The following is a 22,384-nucleotide window of genomic DNA, read 5'->3' on the forward strand; positions in this document are numbered from 1 at the left end:
TAAACTGCCTAAATTTATATCATTGGGAAGAATCGTTTCAACTCTGTGAAGTAATTAGATTCAGTAGAGACTGGAAATCTTGAGACAAGGGGATAACATTTTGGCTGTCTTTTGTGCAGCTGCAAGTAGTTCTCACTGCCCTTAGGACTTTTTGACACAGCTGTACAAAGCATCTCTAATTTTAAAAGAGAAACCTGGGGCTCCTGGCTGGCTTAGTCATTGGAGCTTAAAACTCTTGATCTTGGGGTTGTGGGTTCAAGCCCCATGTTGGGTTTAGAGATTACTTAAAATCTTTTTAAAAAAATAAAAAGAGGAAACCTGGTAAAATAAACATCTAAATTTACTACATGGCCCACCCCTAGATTATTTGACACTGTTTGTTCAGTTTCAGTTGGCAGTTCATTTGACTGTTCTTTTGAATGAAAAGAATGAACTTAGAGCTGCTTCTCTGAGTTTCGTGGTGTGTGGCCTTCATAATGGTCATTTAAAACCTATGATTAGAAAGTTCCTGATACATTAGGCTATTACTATGTGTAAAGATGGAAATTGGCTTTGATCTGTTTGTTTGCTTAGGTTTCTTCCATAAGGTAATTTCCTTATTAGCAGCCAATTCAGATTCTTTCAAAGGTGTTAGACTTTCACAAAGTTTCCTCTTAACAGAGACTGGCTAGGTTAATGAATAAAACTTTTCAGTGCAATAAGTTACATAGATACAAATTTTATTTTAATTATGAATAGTCATGTATGTTTAAGTATTTCCTTTATTTTCCTTTAGGTGTCTTATGAGGCTAAATCTTTTCTGTTTTGCAATATAAAAATATGAATTATCTGTGATACTTGGACTCTGATGTGGTTGGGTTATTTCCCTTCATACCTATAGAAATTAGGTATTACCATTTTTCTCAAGCTTAGTGTATGGGAAGGAGAGTTTCATATCCTCCCTTTTCTCTTCATAAGGAAATGCAGCCTCAGAGTGATTCCATATTCCAGGCAGTTCAAAGAATTCTGAACCATAAGCTGAGCTTAGTTCCAGGTGAGGCTAATAGTTTTTCAAGCACCAGAATTTTCATTAATTCAACTAATCTTAGATATAAATGTCCTATAGCCTAAATGTCTTTTACTTTTCAAATTACTAACGTTATAAATAAGGTAAGTCACTCATATTTAAACATATATTTATTAGGTCCTACCGTGTGCAGAGCACTACACAGGAATATTTACAGAAGAAGAAAATACATTCCCTATCCATACATGGTACGTTCTAGGACATATTCAGTGCTGTGAGGGTGAAGAGGGATCTGATTTACTGGGAGAATTGATTTAGTATACAAGAATGAGAAGAGCAGTTGGCCATGAGGAATGCCTTTTTTCCCTTAAGATTAAAGGAACAGAGCTTGAAGAAGAAAGGGTATTTTTCAAAAATTTGTTTTCAAAAAATGTAAATAGATGATAAATTAGAGTAATTGTTTACCTTAAAGGAGATAAAATTTTGTACTCCTCAAAATAATGTGTCTGGCAAATTTTAAAGAACTCGTTAATGGGAGAATCCCCACTAGAATTGTACTTAATGCAACTTTCCTTAAGTGGGTTCTTTAAAAAATAATATACATTAGAACTCAGTTATATTTATGTGGTTTTGATTAGTATATCTTATTTTCACTGTGTCATTTGTAACTTTTGTTTCTTTATCTTTTAGACTTGGAATGGCCAAATATCAAGGTGAAGTTCAAAGTTTGAAATTGGATGATGATTCAGTCATAGAAGGAGTAAGTGACCAAGTACTTGTGGCAGTTGTGGTCAGTTTCGCTTTGATTGCTACCCTGGTATATGCACTTTTCAGGTGAGACTAAAGGACAAAAGAATTGAAATAATGTATATTTGCAAGGGCCACTGCTTTCTGACTGCTTCTAGTAATTTTTAATACTTCATTTAAAAAAGTGAGTAATAGAGCTCAGTAATTGTGATGTGGAAATGTTGGGGTTTGGAACTGACAGCCAAGAAAGAATTCTTGAGATAATCTTTAGTGCAAAAAAGAGGTTTTATTAAAGAATGGGGACAGGATCTGTGGACAGAAGGAGCTGCACTGAGGTTGTGACGGGTGACTGATTATATACTTTCAGGTTGGGAGGGGGTTAGGAATAGCATAAGTCTCTAAATAATTTTTTTTTTTAAGATTTATTTGTTTTAGAGAAAGGGGTAGGGTGGGGAATAGCAGGTGGAGGAGAGAAGCAGAATCCTTGCTGAGTGCAGAGCCTTACGTGGGGCTCAGTGACCCGAACCGAAACCAAGAGTGGATGCTTAACTGACTGAGCCACCCAGACACTCCTCTAAAGAATTTTGGAAGGAAGAGTTCCAGGAGCTTGAGGGGGCTAGCTATTGTTAGGAAAAGGTCATTTATTACTCTCTAATAAAATGTTAGCGTGAGACCCTTTAGATGTATATCAGTGGGCCATATGCATGGAGGATGATTGCTAACATTTCTTGGGGTGGGGGGGGGTAGAGATAAAGGAAGTTTCCAAAGGAATTTTTATATGTTAAAGTAGACTTAACAGGACCCTGTGAGGTCAGGATAATGTTAAGCTAAGATTGCCTTTTGCCCTTAGCGAAGTGTCAACATTGAGGCAGCTGAGCTCCTAGAGGAAAGGTCACTCTACCTGTTTCAAGGACTTGTCAATGAGCTGTGGCAGTAAGGAAATTTAATTTTTTCTTTTGCCTTTGTTTCTCACATCAATTGTATATTTACTAAGGTATTTTATTTTTCACTAGGCTCTAAGTGCTACCATATATTGTTCCTGTGATCAGCTGTCTTATGAGATAAAACTTAAATACCGTATTTTGAATAAAATATTAATATTTTCTATGGAAGTATCATTGTTTAAAAATGTAATTTTCATAATTGAATCCCTCAATTTGTAAGTGATATAAATAATAAGTACAAGATGTTTTCACTCTTTAAGTAGAAAAACAGGCAAAAAAAAAGTTGGACAGTATGGAGGGAATTAAGATTCAAGTTAAAATTACTGTTATAGAATCAGGTATAATACTTAAAGGCTTCAGGTGTTTATCATTACACAGAGACTAGGATATAAACTAGGAATTTAAGTGTTAACACATGGAGATAAATAAAATCATGTATATGTATGTATCATTGAAAACAAGTAGAAAAAAGTATACAATAGAAAAAAGATTAATTTTAAAAATTACAAATCAGTGAGTTTGCTGTAAAATTATAGGAAAGATTTTTAAACATCAAGTTTCTTAGATATGATACAAAATGTGAGCAACAAAAGAAAAAACAGATAAACTGGACTTCATCAAAATTCCCAACTTGCATGCTTCTCATCAAGAAAATGAGAAACACCTGGGTGGTTTAGTTGGTTAAGCATCTGTCCTCAGCTCAGGTCATGATGTCAGGGTCCTGGGAACGAGCCTCACATTGGGCTCCCTGCTCAGCAGGGAGTCTGTTTCTCCCTCTCCCTCTGCCTCTCCCCCTGCTTGTGTGCGTACCATGCGTGCTCTCTGTCAAATAAATAATCTTTAAAAAAAGAAAGAAAGAAAATGAAAAGGTAACCTGTAGAATGGGAGAAAATATTTCAAATCATATATCTATACAGCACTTGTTTTTTGTTTTAGGTTTAAGTAGGTTCCATGCCCAGCATGGAGCCCAGCTTGGGGCTTGAACTCATGACCCTGAGATCAAGACCTGAGCTGAGATCGGGTTGGACACTTAACCGACTAAGCCACCTAGCCACCCCTATCTATACAGTACTTGTATCTAGAATATATAAGGAACTCAAAACTCAATAATAAAAAGCCAAATAATGTAATTAATAGGGCAAAGGATGTGAATACACATTCCTTCAAAGAAGATATGCAAATGGCCAATAGGAACATGAACTATGCTTGACATTGTTAATCATCAGAGAAATGCAAATTAAAATCACAGTGAGAAACAATTTCATACCCACTAGAATGGCTCCAATAAAAAAGTCAGTAATAGGGGCGCCTGGGTGGCTCAGTTGTTAAGCGTCTGCCTTTGGCCCAGGGCGTGATCCTGGCGTTCTGGGATCAAGCCCCACGTCGGGCTCCACCGCTGGGAGCCTGCTTCTTCCTCTGCCACTCCCCCTGCTTGTGTTCCCTCTCTCGCTGGCTGTCTCTCTCTCTGTCAAATAAATAAATAAAATCTTAAAAAAAAAGTCAGTAATAGTTGTTGAGGATGTGAGAAGATTGGAACCCTCATATACTGATAGTGGAAATCTAAAAATGATTCACCTCTTTGGAAAACTATCAGTTCCTCAAATGATGAAACATGGAGTTACCATGTGATGTAGCAATTTCACTCCTAGGTGTGTGTGTGTGTGTGTGTATGAGAAATAGAAATGAAAACACATCTACACACAAAAACTTGTAAAAGAGGGGTTCCTGGGTGGCTCAGTTGGTTAAGTGTCTAAGTCTTGATTTTGGCTCAGGTCAAGATCTCAGGTTTGTGAGATTGAGCCCACGTGGAGCCTGCATAAGATTCTCTTCACCCTTTCCCTCTGCCCCTCCTCCCCCCTAAAAAAACAAAACAAAACAAACAAAAAACCAAAAACACTTCTACAAGAATTTTCGTGGCAACGTTATTAATAACAGCCAAAAGGTGGAAACAGCCCAAATATCCATCAACAAATGAATGGATAAACAAATGTGACATATACATAGAATGGAATATTTTTTAGCAATAAAAAAGAATAACATACTGACACATGCTACATCATAGATGAGACTTGAAAACATTATTGCTAAGCGAAGTAGGTCAGATATAAAAACCACATATATGAGTCTGTTCATATGAATGTCCAAATAGGGAAATCTATAGAGACAGGAAACAGATTAGTGGACCGGAGTGGAAGATCAGGATATAGGGAATTATAGCTAAGGGGTACAGAGCTTTTTGAGGTAATGGAAATATCCTAAAATTGTGGTGATGGTTACATATATGTGTGAATATGCTAAAAACCATTTTGAGTGGATAAATTGTGTGGTATGTGAATTATATTTCAATAAAGCTGTTTTAAAAAGTGAGTCATGGGGGGCGCCTGGGTGGCACAGCGGTTAAGCGTCTGCCTTTGGCTCAGGGCGTGATCCTGGCGTTCTGGGATCGAGCCCCACATCAGGCTCCTCCGCTAGGAGCCTGCTTCTTCCTCTCCCACTCCCCCTGCTTGTGTTCCCTCTCTTCGCTGGCTGTCTCTATCTCTGTCAAATAAATAAAAAAAATCTTAAAAAAAAAATTAATAAAAAAAAAATAAAAAGTGAGTCATGACTAGGCAAATACAAATAGAGTATCTGTTCTTTATTAAGAATGAGATGTAGATATAACTTTATCATGTGGAAGTATCGGGGATAAATTGTTGAGTGAGAACTGATGATTGAAAGACACATCACAAAACCATAAGTCAAGTAAACCATACTGTTTAAAAATTATTTTTGATAAAATTAATTTTATTTTAAAATGTTTTTCTTTTCCCTTATTTGTTTTTCTAATTTTTCTGCTATGGATATTTATTACTTGTATAATAAAAGTGTTTTCCCCACAGACTGGAAAGATAAGAAGCCCAAACCAAAAGTTGGTTGTTTTCTTTTTTTTAAGATTTTATTTATTTATTTGACAGAGAGCACAAGTAGGGGGTGCAGCAGAAGGAGAGGGTGAAGCAGGCTACTTGCTGAGCAGGGATCCCTACGTGGGACTCGATCCCAGGACTCTGGGATCATGACCTGAGCCAAAGGCAGATGCTTAACTAAGCCACCCAGGTGCCCCCAAACCAAAAGTTTTATATTTGAAAAACTAATTGTATGTTGTAGATGTCAAAAACTTAACAGTGTTATGCTGGATTAATCTGAATAACCAGATAAAGATCACATTTGGGTTATTTACAGTTTGGGTGAATAATTTTAAACTGGTAAACATTCAAGTGGGTAAAGCTGTAAAAACCATATAAAATGGTTAAAGGGACTGGGGATATTAGCTTAGTGGAAAAGACTGTTGGACATAAGAGCGGCCTTTAAATATGATCAGGGCTTGTTTTTTTTAAGAATTAGATTTATTCTACGTGGCTTCGTGGACAGAACGAAGGCCAGTAGGTCAAGATAAATAATAAATTTTGGATCTACCTAAGAAGTAACTTTTCAAATTATACAAGGTGCTCCGTATTATACTTAGACATTGTCTTGAATCTGTCATATGATTGGGTAGGAGGTCAGTTTAAGTCCCTGTCCAGCTCTTCAGATTCAAATTCAATTGCCAGTTGTAATCCTGTTACTTCAGCTGAAGTTATCAATTAGTAATGAGTTGGGAGAGGGGTAGCATGTGTAGTTTACAATTTAGATAAAACTTTTGTCTTTTTTCTGTAATTTCTTTGAAGTTTTCAACCATTATAATTCTTTTTGTGTATTGTGGTAAGATAAATACAGCATAAAATTTACCACTTTAAGTATACAATTCATTGGCATTAAGTACATTCACAATGTTGTATAGCCGTCACCACTGTCTCTTCCCAGAACTTTATCATTCCAAACAGAAACTGTACCAATTAAATATTAACTTCCCATTCCCCCTCTTTCCAGCCCTTGGTAACCTCTATTCTACCTTTTATCTCAATGAATTAGTCAATTCTAGGTTCCTCATAAAGTGGAATCATATAATATTTGTCCATTTGTGTCTGGCTTATTTCACTTAACATAATGCTTTCAAGGTCCATCTACATTCTAGCATATATCAGAATAGCATTCCTTCTTAGAGCTGAATAATATTCCACTGTATGTATATACCACATTTTGTTTATTCATTTGCTTTTGATAGACATTTGAGTTGTTCCCACCTTTTGACTATTAGGAATGATACAACAGTGAACATTGGTGTACAAATACCTGCTTTCAATTGGAATTGCTGGATCATATGGTAATTCTATTTTTAACATTTTGAGGAAACTGTTTTTCACAGCGGCTGGTCCATTTTACATTCCCACCAGCAGTGCACAGTGGTTCCAGTTTTTCTGTATCTTTGCCAACACTTGCTACCTTCTATTTTTTTATAATTGTCATCCAAATGGCTATGAAGCAGTATCTCATTGGAGGTTTTTTTTTAAAGATTTATTTATTATTTATTTTAGAGAGAGAATGTGTGCGCATGCAAGCAGGGGGAGGGGCAGAGGGAGAGAGAATCCAGAAGCAGACTCCCCACTGAGTGCAGGCCAGATCCCAGGACCCCCGAGATCATGACCTGTGCCGAAATCAAGAGTCAGCCGCTTAACAGGCTGAGCCACCCAGGCGCCCCTCTTATTGGAGTTTTGATTTGCATTTCACTCTTGATGAATGATGTTGATCATTTCGTATGCTTATTGGCAATACATATGTCTTCTTTAAGAAGTCTATTCAAGTTCTTTGCCCATCTTTGAATTGGGGTGTTTGCTTTTCATTTTCGAGGTATGAGAGTGTTTGTTTGTTTGTTTGTTTTAGTAAGGTTTACACCCAACGTAGAGCTTGAACTCAAGACCCTAAGATCGAGAGTCTCATGTTCTACCGACTGAGCCAGCCAGGTGCCCCTATGAGAGGTTTTTTTTTTTTCATTGAAGTATAGTAGACAGAAAAGTTATGAGAGTTCTTTATATATTCTGGTATTAATCACATATCAACTGTATGATTTATAGATGTTTTCTTCTATTCTGTGAGTTGTCTTTTTACTTTCTTTATAGTGTCCTTTAATGCACAAAGTTTCTAACTTTGATAAAGTCAAATTTATTTTTTCCTTTAGTTGCCTGTGTTGTTGGTGTCCTATTTAAGAAATCATTGCCAAATCTAAGGTCACGAAGATTTTCACCTATGTTTTATTCTGAGATTTTTGTAGTTTTAGCTCTTAAGTTTAGGTCTTTGATTCATTTTGAGTTAATTTTTGTATGTGGAAGGAAGTAAGGGTCCTTCTTCATTGTTTTGCATGTGGATATCCAGTTTTCCCAGTAGCATTTGTTGAAAAGACCACCCTTTCCCCATTGAAGGGTCTTGGCATCCTTACCAAAAATAACTTGACCATTTATATGAGTTTATTTCTGGACTCTGTGTTCTATTCCATTGGTATATATGTTTGCCCTTGGGTCAGTACCATACCATTTTGATTACTGTAGATTTGTAGTAAGTTTTGAAATCAGAAAGTGTGTGTCCTACAACATCACTCTTTTTCAAGATTGTTTTAGCTTTTTGGGGTCCATTGACATAACATACAAATTTTAGGTTGGGTTTTTTCTTCTTTCTATCTTTCTTTCTTTATTTTATTTATTTTTTTAGAGTAGATTATTTTTTCCTAATCTTTATTTTTAGTTGTAGTTGACATACAACCTTAGTTTTAGGTATACAAATGGTAATTCGACAATTATATTCATTATCAAATGCTCGCCACAGTAAGGGAGTTTAGTTACCATCTGTCAACATATTAAATTACAGTATTATATTCACTGTATTTCTTATGCTGTACTAAACATCTTTGTGGTTTATTTATTTTATTATGGAGAGTTTGTACCTCTTAATCCCTTTCACCTTTTTTGCCTGTCCTCTTCCTCTCTTATAACCATCAGTTTGTTTTCTGTATTTATGAGTCTTCTTCTTTTTGTTTGTTTGCTCATTTGTTTTTTGGATTCCAGATACAAGTAAAATCATATGGTGTTTTTGTCTTTCTCTGACTTATTTCACTTAGCATAATACCAATAGGGTCCATCCATGCTGTCATGAATGGCAAGATTTCTTTCTCCACCCCTTCTAGATTTCATTCTTTCTTATGCTGAGTAATATTCCATTGTGTACCTGTATCACATCTTCTTTATCAATTCATCTATCAAAGGACACTTAGATTGTCTCCATATCTTGGCTATTGTAAATAATGCCGCAACAAATATAGGGGTGCATATATCTTTTTGAATTGGTGTTTTTGTTTTCTTTGGGTAATTCCCCAGAAGAGGAATTACTAGATTGTATGATATTTCTATTTTTATTTTTTTTTAAATTAAAACTGCCATTTGATTTTCCACAGTGACTGCACCAGTTTACATTCCCACCAGTAGTGCACAGAGATTTGCCTTTCTCCATATTCTGGCCAACACTTGTTATTTCTTGTCTTTTTTTTTTTTAATAATTTTTTATTATGTTATGTTAGTCACCATACAGCACATCCCTAGTTTTTGATGTAATGTTTCATGATTCATTACTTGCGTATAACACCCAGTGCACCATGCAATACGTGCCCTCCTTAATACCCATCACCCGCCTCTCCCAATCCCCCCTCCCCCTCCCCTCTGAAGTCCTCAGTTTGTTTCCCAGAGTCCATAGTCTCTCATGGTTCATTCCCCCTTCTGTTTACCCCCCCTTTCTTCTCCTACCGATCTTCCTATTTCTTATGTTCCATAAACGAGTGAAACCATATGATAATTGTCTTTCTCTGCTTGACTTATTTCACTTAGCATTATCTCCTCCAGTGTCGTCCATGTTGCAGCAAATGTTGAGAACTCATTCTTTCTGATAGCTGAGTAATATTCCATTGTATATATGGACCACAACTTCTTAATCCAGTCATCTGTTGAAGGGCATCTCGGCTCCTGCCACGATTTAGCTATTGTGGACATTGCTGCTATGAACATTGGGGTGCATATGGCCCTTCTCTTCACTACGTCTGAATCTTTGGGGTAAATACCCAGTAGTGCAATGGCTGGATCATAGGGGAGCTCATGTTATTTCTTGTCTTTTTGATAATAGTCATTCAGACAGGTGTGAGGTAGTACCTCATTGTAGTTTTGATTTGTGTTTCCCTGATGATTAGTGACACTGAGCATCTTTTCAGGTGTCTATTGGTGATCTGGATGTTTTCTTTGGGAAAATGTCTATTCAAGTTCTTTCACTGTTTATTAATCAGATTATTTGGGAGTGTTATGCTGAGTTGTATGTGTTCCTTATGTATTTTGGATATCAACCCCTTAGTGGATATATCATTTGCAGATATCTTCTATTCAATAGATTGCCTTATTACTTTATTGACAGTATCCTTTGGTGTGCAGTCTCAACAGCTTATTTTTGCTTTTGTCTCCCTTGTTTGAGGAGCAGATCCAGAAAAATATTGTTAAGGCTGATGTCCAATACATAAAATACATACATACATATTTCCTATGTTTTCTTCTAGGAGTTTTATGGTTTCAGGTCCTGATTTAGGTCTTTAATCCATTTTGAATTTACTTTTGTGTATGGTATACGAAAGTGGTCCAGTTTTAGTCATTTGCATGTAGCTTTCCAGTTTTCCCAAGACCGTTAATGAAGAGACTTTTTCCCCGTTGTATATTCTTGCTTCCTTTGTTGTACATTGATTGGCCATATAAACATGGGGTTATTTCTGGGCTGTCTATTCTGTTCTCTTGATGTGTGTATCTGCTTTTGTGTCAGTACCATACTGTTTTGATTACTATAGTTTTGTAGTGTATCTTGAAAACTGGGATTGTGATACGTCCAGCTTTGTTCTTTCTCAAGTGTGTTTTGGCTATTGGGGGTCTTTTGTGGTTCTGTACAAATTTTAAGATTATTTGTTCTAGTTCTTTGAGAAATGCTGTTGGTATTTTCTTTTCGTTTTTCAAAGATTTATGTATTTATTTTAGAGAGAAAGAGACAGAGACAAAGTGGGGGGAGGGGCAGAGGGAGAGAATCTTCAAGCAGACTCCCTGCTGAGTGGGGAGCCTGACACAGGGCTCGATCTCATGACCCATGAGACTGTGACCTGAGCCGAAATCAAGAGTCAGATGCTTAACCAACTGAGCCACCCAGGTGCACTGAAAAATGCTGTTGGTATTTTCATAGGAATTGCACTGAGTCTGTGGATTGCTTTGGGTGGTATGGACATTTTAACAATGTTAATTCTTCCAGTCTATGAGTGTGGTATGTCTTTCCACTTGTTTTTGTTGTTTTCAGTTTATTTCATTGGTGTCTTATAGTTTTCAAAGTACAGATCTTTAACCTCATTGGTTAAATTTATCCCTAGGTGTTTTATTCTTTTTTGGGGCAATTGCAAATGGGGTTGTTTTCTTAATTTCTCTTTCTGCTATTTTTTTATTAATGTATAGAAATGGAGCAGATTTTTGTATATTAATTTGGTATCCTGCAACTTTACTGAATTCATTTATTCTAATAATTTTTGGTGGAGTCTTTAGGGTTTTCAGTGTTTACTGAACCATAGACTAGAACAAACAATCCTAAAATTTGTATGGAACCATGAAAGACCTCGAATAGCCAAAGCAATCTTGAAAAACAAAACTGGAGGTATCACAATCCCAGACTTAAAGTAATATTACAAAGCAGTAGTAATTAAAACAGTACAATAGTGGCATAAGCACAGGCACATAGACTGGTGCCTGGGTGGCTCAGTCAGTTGAGTGTCTGACTCTTGATTTCAGCTCAAGCCTTGGGCTCAGGGTCGTGAGTTAAAGCCCCAAGTTGGGCTCCACGCTGGGTGTGGAGCCTTGTTAAAAAAGAAAAAGTACACACATAGATGAATGGAACAGAATAGAAAACCCAGAAATAAACCCATGCTTATATGGTCAATTAATCCTCAACAAAGGAGGCAAGAATATATAATGGGGAAAAGACCATCTCTTTCATAATGGTGTTGATAAAACTGTACAGCTGCATGCAAAAGAATAAAAATGGACCACTTTCTGTCACCACACACAAAAATAAACTCAAAATAGATTATAAAGACTTGAATGTGAGACCTGAAACCATAAAAGTTCTGGAAGAAAGCATAGGCAGTGATTTCTCTGACAACAGCCATAGTAACATTTTTCTAGATTTGTCTCCTGAGGTAAGGGAAATAAAAGCAAAAATAAACTATTGGGACTACCTCAAAATAAAAAGCTTCTGCACAGCAAAGGAAACAATCAACAAAACGAAAAGACAGCCTACTGAATGGGAGAAGATATTTGGAAATTGATATGTCCAATGAGGAGTTAATATCCAAAATATATGAAAACTTATACAACTCAACACCAAAAAAAAAATACAATTAAAAAATGGGCAGAAGACCTGAACAGACATTTCTCCAAAGAAGACACCCAGATGACCAAAAGATGCTCAACATCAATCATCATCAGGGAATGCAAATGAAAACATGATAAGATATCACCTCACACCTGTCAGAATGGCTAGAATCAAAAACACAAGAAACAGCCAGTGCTGGCAAGGATGTGGAGAAAAAGGAATCCTTGTGCACTGTTGGTGGGAATGGAAACTGGTACGCCACTGTGGAATCAGTATGGAGGTTCCGCAGAAAATTTAAAATAGAACTACCCTGTAATCCAGTAATCACTCTACTAGGTATTTACCAAAAAAACACAAAAACACTAATGAACAGGATACATGTACCCCTGTGTTTATTGCAGTATTATTTACAATAGCCAAATTATGAAAGCGGCCCAAGTGTCCATTGATAGATGAATAAAGAAGTGTGGTATACATATACAATGGAATATTACTCAGCCCTAAAAAAGAATGAAATCTTGTCATTTGCAACAATATGGATGGAGCTACAGAGTGCAATGCTAAGTGAAATAAGTTGGAGAAAGACAAATACGTTATGATCTCACTCGTATATGGAATTTAGAACAAAACAGATGAGCAAAGGGAAAAAAAAAGTGAGAAAGACAAACCAAGAAACAGAGTGTTAACTATAGAGAACAAACTGCTGATGGTTACCAGAGGGGAGGTTGTTTAGAGGATGGGTGAAATAGGCAATGGGGCTTAAAGAGTACACTTATGATAAAAAATAAAAATAAAATGTGATTATTGATAGGTCTGTAAGTTGCTGCCATTTTGTCAGCTGTTCTCTGGTTGTTTTTGTTGTTCTTCTCGTTTCCTTTCTTTTGCTCTCTTCCCTTGTAATTTGATGATTTTTTAAGTGTTTGCTTGGATTCTGTTCTCTTTATGTTTTGTGGGCTTTTGGTTTGTAGCCCCCATGAGATTCATATATAACGTCCTATGTATATATAGCAGTCTCTATTAAGTTGAAGGTACTTAAGTTCAAACACATTCTACAAGCAGTACATTTTTGCTCCTTCCCCTGCATGTTTTATGTACATGATGCCATATTTTACATCTGTCTTGTTTGTGTCTTTCTTTTTTAAGTAAGCTGTACACCTCACATGGGGCTTGAACTCATGACCCTGAGATCAAGATTCACATGTTCTGCTGGCTAAGTCAGCCAGGCACTCTTATCTTTTGTGCATGTGCGTGTGCATGTGTGTGTGTATCTCAGCTAATTTCGGTAGATATAATTGATTTTACTACTTTTGTATTTTATTTTAATTTTTTAAAAAGATTTTATTTATTTATTTGACAGAGGGAGAGACAGCCAGTGAAAGAGGGAACACAAGCAGGGGGAGTGGGAGAGGAAGAAGCAGGCTCCCAGCGGAGGAGCCTGATGTGGGGCTCGATCCCAGAACGCTGGGATCACGCCCAGAGCCAAAGGCAGACGCTTAATGACTGAGCCACCCAGGCGCCCCAACTTTTGTATTTTAACCTTCATACTAGTTTTATGAATGATCCACTACCTTTACCATATGTTTGCTTTACTAGTGAAATTTTTTCCTTTCATAATTTTGTTACTCATAGTTTTGACTTTTTCTTTTCTGCTTAAAGAAGTCCATTTAACATTTCTTGTAGGGCTGGTTTAGTGGTAATGAACTTCTTTAACTTTTGTTTGGGAAACTTTCTGTCTCCAATTCTGAATGACAGCTCTGGCAGATAGAGTATCCTTGCTTATAGGCTTTTTACTTTTGGAGTTTGAGTATATCATACCAGTTATTTTTGGCCTGCAAAGTGTCTGTGGAAAATCAGCTGATACCCTTATGGGGTTTCCCTTGTATATAACTATTTTATTTTCTCTTGCTGCTTCTATTGCTCTCTTTAATTTTTGGCATTTTAATTATGTGTCTCAGTGTGGACCTTCTTGGGTTCATCTTATTTGGGGCTCTCTGTGCTCCCTAGGCTTGGATGTCTGTTTCCTTCCCCAATTTAGGGAAGTTTTCAGCTATTATCGCTCCAGTAAGTTTTCTGCCCTTTTGTTTTTTTCTTCTGCTTATAATGTGAATGTTAGTGTGTTGTCATAGAGATCTCTTGACCTATCCTCATTTTTTTTTAATCCTTTTTTCTTTCTGTTCAGCTTGGGTGCTTTCCACTATCTTGTCTTCCAGTCATTGAGCTGTTCTTCTGCATCTTCTATCTGTTGTTGATTCCCTCAAGTGTATTTTTTATTGCACTTTTGTTTTTTTCAGCTTTAAAAGAAAAAATTTATTTGAGAGAGAGAGCAGAGAGCACAAGCGGGGAGGGGGAAGGTTCAGAAGGAGAGGGAGAAGCAGGCTCCCTGCTGAGCAGGGATCTGTAAGCGGGACTCAGTCCTAGGACCCCAGATCATGACCTGAGCCGAAGGTAAATGCTTAACCAACTGAGCCACCAGGTGCCCCTATTTTTCAGCTTTGGTTGGTTCTTTTTAGATTTTCTCTTTGTGATGTTCTCACGGAGTTCATCCACTCTTCTCTCAAGTCCAGTGAGCATGTTTATGACCATTACTTTGAACTCTTCATTAGGTAGGTTACTCATCTCCATTTTGTTTAGTTCTTTTTCTCAGGTTTTGTCTTGTTCTTTTGTTTGGAACATAATCCTCTCTCCTCATTTTTTTCTCATTCTCTGTGTTTGTTTCTGTGTGTTAGATGTGTCAGCTGTGTCTCCTGGTCTTGAAGGTATTGGCCTTAGGTAGAAGGTGTCCTGTGGGGCCCAGTAGCACAGTCCTCCCTGGTCACTAGAATCAGTGCTCCAATGGTGTCCTCCCTGTAGGCTGCATGTGTCCTACATACCCAGGCCTGGGTATGTATATTGCTGCCATTTTGGTGGGTGGGGCTGGTTCCTGCACAGCTGGCGGAGAGCCCCAGCCACAGCTGCTGCAGCCATGCTGATGTGCAGGCCTGGCTCTCCTCCCTCTGTCGGGCAGGAATTGCTTTGGAGCAGGTGCTGGTTCTAGCCAGGACTGCTGGCTGGGTGCAGCAGGAAAGGGTGCCTGCCAGGCTGGGGTGGTTGGGTGGGGCAGGTCCACAGGTAAATGCTGGGATGGGGTGAGTGAGCATGGCTAGCAAGGCTAGCAAGGATGGAGAGTATCAGAACTGTCTCCCATGGCCATCCGGCTACCTAGGCCAAAGGAAGGCAGGAAAAATGGTGCCTACCAGCACTTCCTTTTCCAGAGAAAGTTCCTATAGATCTCTGCCTTTCTGACACATGCCCTAAAATTAATCAGTAAATGTCCTTCACCTATAGTGCAGGTGCTTTTCAGGCTGTTGGTCTCTGCTGGTTCTCAGACCAAGTGATAGTATAGCACACTGGGTTTTTAAGAGCAGAGAATTGGTTTCCTGTAGCCCTCGAGCTCCTGGAGTTCAACTGCTGTTTTTCAAAACTAGATGTTATGAAGGCTTGTGTTTCCAGTGCATTTCCCTGGGACTGGGGGCGCCCCATGTTAGGCTTCATCCCCTCCCTTTTCAGAGTTGACCTTTGTGCCTGTGATATCCCTCCCACTTGTGGGATGCTATGCAAGGGGTTTGGATCCTGACCACATCTCTGCTCATCTTACCCTTCTCGATGTGGACTTCTCTTTATGTCTTTAGCTGTGGAGGAACTATTTTCCCGGTTTCAGAGTGAATTGGATTATATTATAATTATTCAATTTTTAGTAAAAAATTCTAATTTCAAAAAAAAAATGCAATTTTATTTTCTGTTCTCTGTACCCCTCCCCTCATAGGTGGAAAGATCTAATTAGATGTGGATAAGTGTTCAAATGCATGATAATATAATTATATAGTTGCTTATTTTGAAGGAATTTCATGGAAGAAATAAATGTGTTAATTGTTCTTCATATGATTTGTAAGCCTGCAGTTACCTCACATCTACAAGGTACTAGGCCTCTGGATTTCATTTGCCAGTTGAGCCTGAAATCAGCCCATACCCCGTGATCTTAGAACTCCTCACAGAGTAACCTGGAATGTTCAGTCCTGGAAGTGGAGACAGTTGTAGGCCATCATTTACATTTATGAAGTTACCAGTAGTTCTTGGTTGAAAATTCGACCCATAAAGAAAACTAATTTGGGGCGCCTGGCTGGCTTAGTCAGTAGAGCATGTGACTCTAAATCTTGGGGTCCTGAGTGGGAGCCCCATGTTGGATGTAGAGATTACTTAAAAAAAAAAAAATCTTAAAAAAAAAAAAAAGAAAACTGATTCATCTGACAATATTTTGTATTCAGAGTTTATTATATTTTATTCAACAGAAATGCACATCAGAACATTCATCCAGAAAACCAAGAACTAGTAAGGGTTCTTCGGGAGCAACTTCAAACAGAACAGGTACCATTATTCTACAAATACGTGCGTTTGTATAAGGAATAACAGTATTCCCCTTGCGTATGAAATTGTGATGAAACAGTAACTAACTTTTTGGAAACATGCAGTGATTTCCTGCTTTATTAATTTAAATTGTTCTATTGATTGTGTATTTTCAGATTAGGTAAATGACTAGTTTTAACTACTCAGATGTTTTCATGTGTGTGTGGTTTTTTTTTTTTTAACTTGCTTTAAAAACAGCAGTTTTCCTGTTATTTATGAGGAAATAATCACTGTCTAATTGGCTTTAATTAAATGTAGTGGAAAAACTATTTTTTCCCCAAAGACCCACATATTCCCTGAAGACCTACAAAGAGGTGACTACAGGGGGTGCCTTTTTTTTCCTCTTCTTTTTCTTCAGTGGTCAAAGTTAGGAAAACTAGTTAGGCAAAGAAGAAAACTTTTCTTTCTCTTGTATGCTTTTAACCAGATGGACTCTCTACGAATCAGAAATAGATTTCACGAAAGCTGGAATAAGTAGGATATTGTACACCTTCATGCCAGAGTCGCTAATATCAAAAAATTAAAATTAAAAATTGATTTCCCACTCACCAATCAAAATTTAATTCCAAAGAGTGTTTTACAATTTATCCATTCACCAAATATTTATTAAACATCTACCATACGTCAGACATTATTCTAGGCCTTGAGGATTCAGTTGTGAGCTAAACAAATAAGAATTTCTGCCTTCAAAAAATTTAAATTCACTGATATAAAAATAGTTTAAGCATGATAGTAGTACTCTGTTCCAGAGCTACTGTTATTAATAATTCATGCTGGGATAGTGTTTTATAATTTACAGTGTGCTTTTACATACAGCTATCTTATTTAATCTGGAAACATGGTCGGTGAGGCAACAATTATCATTCCCATCTGACATACTAGATGACTAAGATGTACTCAAATTCACACCGGAATAACGTGAATGGACCCGGCTGTACAGAAGACCCGCACTGAGCTGCATCTTCCAGATTCCTTTGCACCACTGTACAGTTCACCCCCTCCCACCTTCCTCAGACATGGCATTCAGCTCTAGTTGGAATACAGCTAGTGACTTAGCCCTTTTTGTGCTGTCCTATATGGTAGCCACTACCCGTATTAGGCTATTTAATTTTAAATTAGAATTAAGTAAAATTTAAAATTCAGTACTTTTTAGTTATGCTAGTCACCTGTAAGTACTCAGTACCCACAGATAAAGATTTCCATCACTGCATAAAGTGCTGTTGGGCAGCACTGATAATTGGTTTTTGTTGTTTTGGTTTTTGTTTTGTTTTGTTTTAGTTAATTTCCAAAGAATAATAATGAAGACAAAAGATAGAGAGTGGGACGTTAAGAGCTGTTTGTTTTTCTTTTTGCACCATTAAAAATGATATAAAAGACTATAATATTAATGTGTGACCATGGCTCATAGAATATTATAGTATTTTAGGACTGATTGAAGAAATAGGAGGTTTTAGTTATGTTTATTAGTTTCAGATGACAAAATCTTTGGTTCATCATGTTTAGTGAATTTTATAATTTTTTTTGGTAATTTGATGTTTTTAATGCCGGCTACATTGTTTATAAGAGGTGTGCTGGGTGCTATAAAAATAGGTTTTTATATGTATTTTAAAAGATACACATTACATACTAGTGCTAGATACTTTTCTAGTTCCTGGGTCACTATAAGGAGTCCTGTAGATAAAGTCCTTATCCTCATATACTTACATTCTGGCGGGTTCTTTATATCTGGATGCTTCTCGTAGTGGTGATTCTATTCCCCATACCTGTTACAGTCACAACACTGATGTAACCGAGGAACGTTAAATTTTATTAATCTGACCATGGGAAAGATTAAGCCCAAGTTACCAGTGTATTGAATTTTCCTTCTTCCAAAATGACCAGTATTCTCCTTTGAAAGTTTAACTCTGGGCCCTTGTGAGGTACAGCATACATGCAGCAGCTTGTCAGAACGTATGAATGAAAAAGATGTTAAAAATGGTTAAAGTGGGGAGGAGGGTGGGGACACTAAAGAGGGCACATGATGTGATGAGCACTGGGTGTTATAGGAGACTGATGAATCACTGACCTCTGCCTCTGAAACTAATACACTACATGTTAATTAATTTTATTTAAATTTTAAAAAATGATTAAAAGCTGATACCTGGGAAACAGCTTGACATTTCTTTAGCTTTTGCATTAGTTCAGCCTCATGTTTTTCAGCATAACTTACTCATTCTAACAGAGTGAAAGAGAAACTCCAGAGTTAATGTAGGTCATGTTCAGGAAGGAAGGTAGAGCCCAGGCAGCTTAAATCAAACAATTATATAGCCTCATAACTTTATCAAACGTATAAGACTTTAAACTAGTGCACATCTAAAAGCTGGTGAGGATTATGCCCTCTGGACTGTGTTCAGTGTAACTGCGTTCCTAGAGATACTCTTGTGTACTTGTGAATATCTGTCCTCTCATCAGGATGCCCCTGCTGCTCGACAGCAGTTCTACACTGACATGTACTGTCCAATCTGTTTACATCAAGCCTCCCTCCCTGTCGAGACGAACTGTGGACATCTCTTTTGTGGTAAGCAAATAACGCTGTATTGGGGGAAAGCGAGTATTTAGATCAAGACCCATATGTGTACACGGGCTGGAGTCCTAATTTTGTATTTCACGAAAGGGGTAGATTGCTTCTGATATCCTGCTGTACTTGTTAGCCACTCTCGTTTAGTGTCTGTGAGCTCAAAGATTAAAAAACACTAGTTGTTCAACTTCTCAATAAACAGAAATGTGTTTCTTTGAATGGTAATCCAAGTATATGAATACCATGAGGAATTCACTGAATCCCTCATTGTTTAACACTTTTTGGTAGTTTCATTTATTATTCATCCTTCCCAAGGCAGGAAAGTTCTCTTAAGGACCCTGCCCAAGACCTTCCCTTTAGCCCTCTTACCTCGTTTATACCCTGCATCAGCACAAAAGTTATTAGCCTGGGTTTTGTCATGACCTCAGCGGGTTGGTGAGCGAGAATGATGAACCTAGAGCATACAGTAGGACAAGAAGGGAACATAGATTACACGCGTGCTTAGTCTCAGGAAGGAGGGCTTTCTACCTCTGGGTGTTTTTCCTGACCCTCCAGAAAGATTTCATAAAGATGGGATATCGTATAGTCCTTGTTTATTATGGTCATATGAGACTGGGGAGAGTCGGTTATTGCATACCTACTATGTGCTGGACACTTACCATACTTCATCTCCTTGAATCCCGCGTATGAGGAAACTGAAGCTGAGTTAAGAAATTCTACAAAGGGTAACCCAGCTGCTAGAAGAGCCAGATTTTAAATGTAGGTCTAACTTCAAACCCTGTGGTCTGCTATGTGATTAGTAGCTTCTACGACTACTCTCTATTTAACATTTATCCATTCACTAGATCTGTTGTTTTATTTGTAGTATTTCTTTCTGTCTCAATGGTTGTATTCAAGACAGGATTCTAATTGCTCCCCAAATGTACCCATTTTCCACTTTAAGACAATTTAAAATGTAGCATACAGTGATCCGTTAAGTTTCTTTTTCCCCTTTGTATCTGTTGTGTGAGTTTATATAGAATTTTTAGGTATGTAGTGCTATCATTTATGCTTTGGGGGATGACATAAATAATTTGAAATCCAGATCATGCACTGCAGGGTTTTCTATACCTGCGCTCCTTCAGTAAGTGCTGACCAATCCCATTATTTCATCATCCATTAATTTTATCCTCTTCCCTAAAGTTTTTTCCCTAAGCTAGCTAACAAGTTATGAAACACTCATTTCAGTGTCTATCTTTGTCTGTTGGCAATGCTAATGAGCAGCAAAATCATGGAGTATCATAGAGAGAATTAAAGGGCCATCAGAGAAAGCAGATACTTTCCCCTCTCAAACCTCAGGTAGATATTCCTAATCAATTGGACATTCTTTCCAAGTCTGGATGTGGCCTCAACCATCCTTTAACACAGTACTTCAGGCAGGTGTTAAGAATCAATGAGATTTGGCAGGCTAGATGAGCTCCATTTGCCAACCCAGGCTTAGATGATTTACTGAGTGGATAACCCAGTCAATTGAAAGATGGCTGTATTGTGTTCTTGGTTTCTGGGTCTGAGGTAATTGGGTAGATTGCTTCTGATAGCCTGCTGTTAGATACTTTTATTTACTGTCTCTAGGTTCAAAGATTTAAAAGACTAGTCGTTCCACTTCTCAATAAACAGAAATGTGTTTCTTTGAATAAGTAGTTCAAGTATATTGATACTACATATTTCAAGAGCACCTTAGCTTAGCTCCTATATATGGCACTACAGTTCTGTTCCTTTCCAGTGAGCTAAGAATAATAGCAGCAGCAGACTTCATTTTATTTGCATTTGTAACCCACAGTATTTTATTTAGTTTTTTGGCAGTCTTATGAAGCGTTATTCCCATTTTACAAATAAACGGACTCAGATTATGACCCATATTAAAGTCAATCAGTCATCTCTCCCACCATCTTATTTAAGCGGATCTCTCATTTTATAGCAGGGAAAGTTGAAGAAAAGGGAAAGCCTTGAGCATATCATAGCAGATGTGTGTGAACTGGAGCGTTTGATTTGCTGGACCGTAGTTTTTCTGTGCAGTCAGTGGCCATTACATAATTTGCAAAGCAAGGACACCTGTACTCCAGTTTGTAGGAAAGAGATGTGGGATTAAATAAGTTAGTGTATGTTAAAACACATTGAATTTTTGAGTGAACAAGTAGTAGATAAAGTTGAGGCATCATTGTGGATGTTAATAATAATACCAAAAAGATTTATAAGTTTTGCTTTCATATAGTTTCTCTATGAAATTAGATTGCTCAAATTAATAAATATTATCTAACACAGCACTCTGAGAGTAGGAAAAGATACCAGATATTGTTTGGCTTTTAAATTCATCTTTAAATCATCGTACTGGTTTCTGCCCATAGTCACTGTACTGTCCAATGTGGATAGCCTTTGCTTAGCCTCTTGGATTGCTCACTAGTCTCCTCATACGGCATTTATTTTACCTCTGGCATTTGCTCCTTTCTATTCATAAAACTGGGAGCATCCTCCTTCCTGTTTTCTACATCTAAATCTTCCCTGTCCTACAAAGTTCAGTTCAAATCCTTTCTCATCTACAAATTATTCTCTGATGCATCCCAGAGTTCTCCCGCCCTGCATTCCTTTTGTACTTAAAGTTAATAAACGGTTCGAGATTTAACTACCTTCTGATTGATTTCACTATGTCACCTTGGTCTTCTCAATTTGACTGTCATTGCTTCTTCAAAATTCTGGACATTTATTTGATCTAGAAGAATCAGAATAAGGAATGCAGGAGGGCTAAGCTAGGTTGCTAAGACAAGAGTAAGAAAACAGAAAAGATGCTGGAGGCTGGAAGCATTTAGTTCAGATTCACAATGGGACCTGGATTGTCTGAGAAATAGGTGTCCTGCAGAGAAGAAATGAATTGGGCCCTTAAACATCAGACACTATTTTAAAATATTCCTTTTTGGGGTGCCTGAGTGGCTCAGTCGGCTAAACGTCTGCCTTCAGCTCAGGTCATGATCCCAGGGTCCTGGGATTGGGCCCCATGTCAGGCTCCCTTTGCTTCTCCCTCTCCCCTCCCACTTGTACTCTCTCTCTCTCTCTGTCAAATAAATGAAATCTTTAAAAAATAAAATAAAATAAAATATTCCTTCTTCGTTAGTGGCCTGAACTTTAAGTGCTTCTACAGTTAGCTTACCTGCCACTTTTTGAGGTCTATAAACTCTTCCTTTAAGGTGTTTTGCTGTTCATGAACACCTTTTAGCAGAAGAATCAAATCCACCGAGTATAAAAGTTGATTGAATTATTGAACTGGATTGTAAACTTTATTAGGTCAAACAGCATGTAATCTTTGTATACTTTGGTTCC

The 22,384-nt window shown here is 37.5% G+C and overlaps 1 protein-coding gene across 8 annotated transcripts in view; it reads left to right on the plus strand.

Annotated features, from left to right (window-relative positions):
- The window catches only part of RNF170 (ring finger protein 170), a 38,870-nt gene that overhangs the window by 5,140 nt on the left and 11,346 nt on the right, over nt 1-22,384 (plus strand). For 3 of the 8 annotated variants that reach the window (XM_040643203.1, XM_008706274.2, XM_008706275.2), the window contains exons 2-4: nt 1,697-1,840; nt 16,362-16,437; nt 18,928-19,033. In XM_040643203.1, the coding sequence (XP_040499137.1) occupies nt 1,704-1,840; nt 16,362-16,437; nt 18,928-19,033 (319 nt within the window). In that variant the 5' untranslated portion in view covers nt 1,697-1,703. Of the gene's footprint in view, nt 1-957; nt 1,034-1,183; nt 1,255-1,696; nt 1,841-16,361; nt 16,438-18,927; nt 19,034-22,384 lie in introns of all 8 variants that reach the window. The other 5 variants (XM_040643207.1, XM_040643208.1, XM_040643206.1 and 2 more) reach the window with 4 other exon arrangements.

Source organism: Ursus maritimus, unplaced genomic scaffold, assembly GCF_017311325.1.
Source record: "Ursus maritimus isolate PB19 unplaced genomic scaffold, ASM1731132v1 scaffold_28, whole genome shotgun sequence".
NCBI classification, from domain to species: Eukaryota; Metazoa; Chordata; class Mammalia; order Carnivora; family Ursidae; genus Ursus; species Ursus maritimus.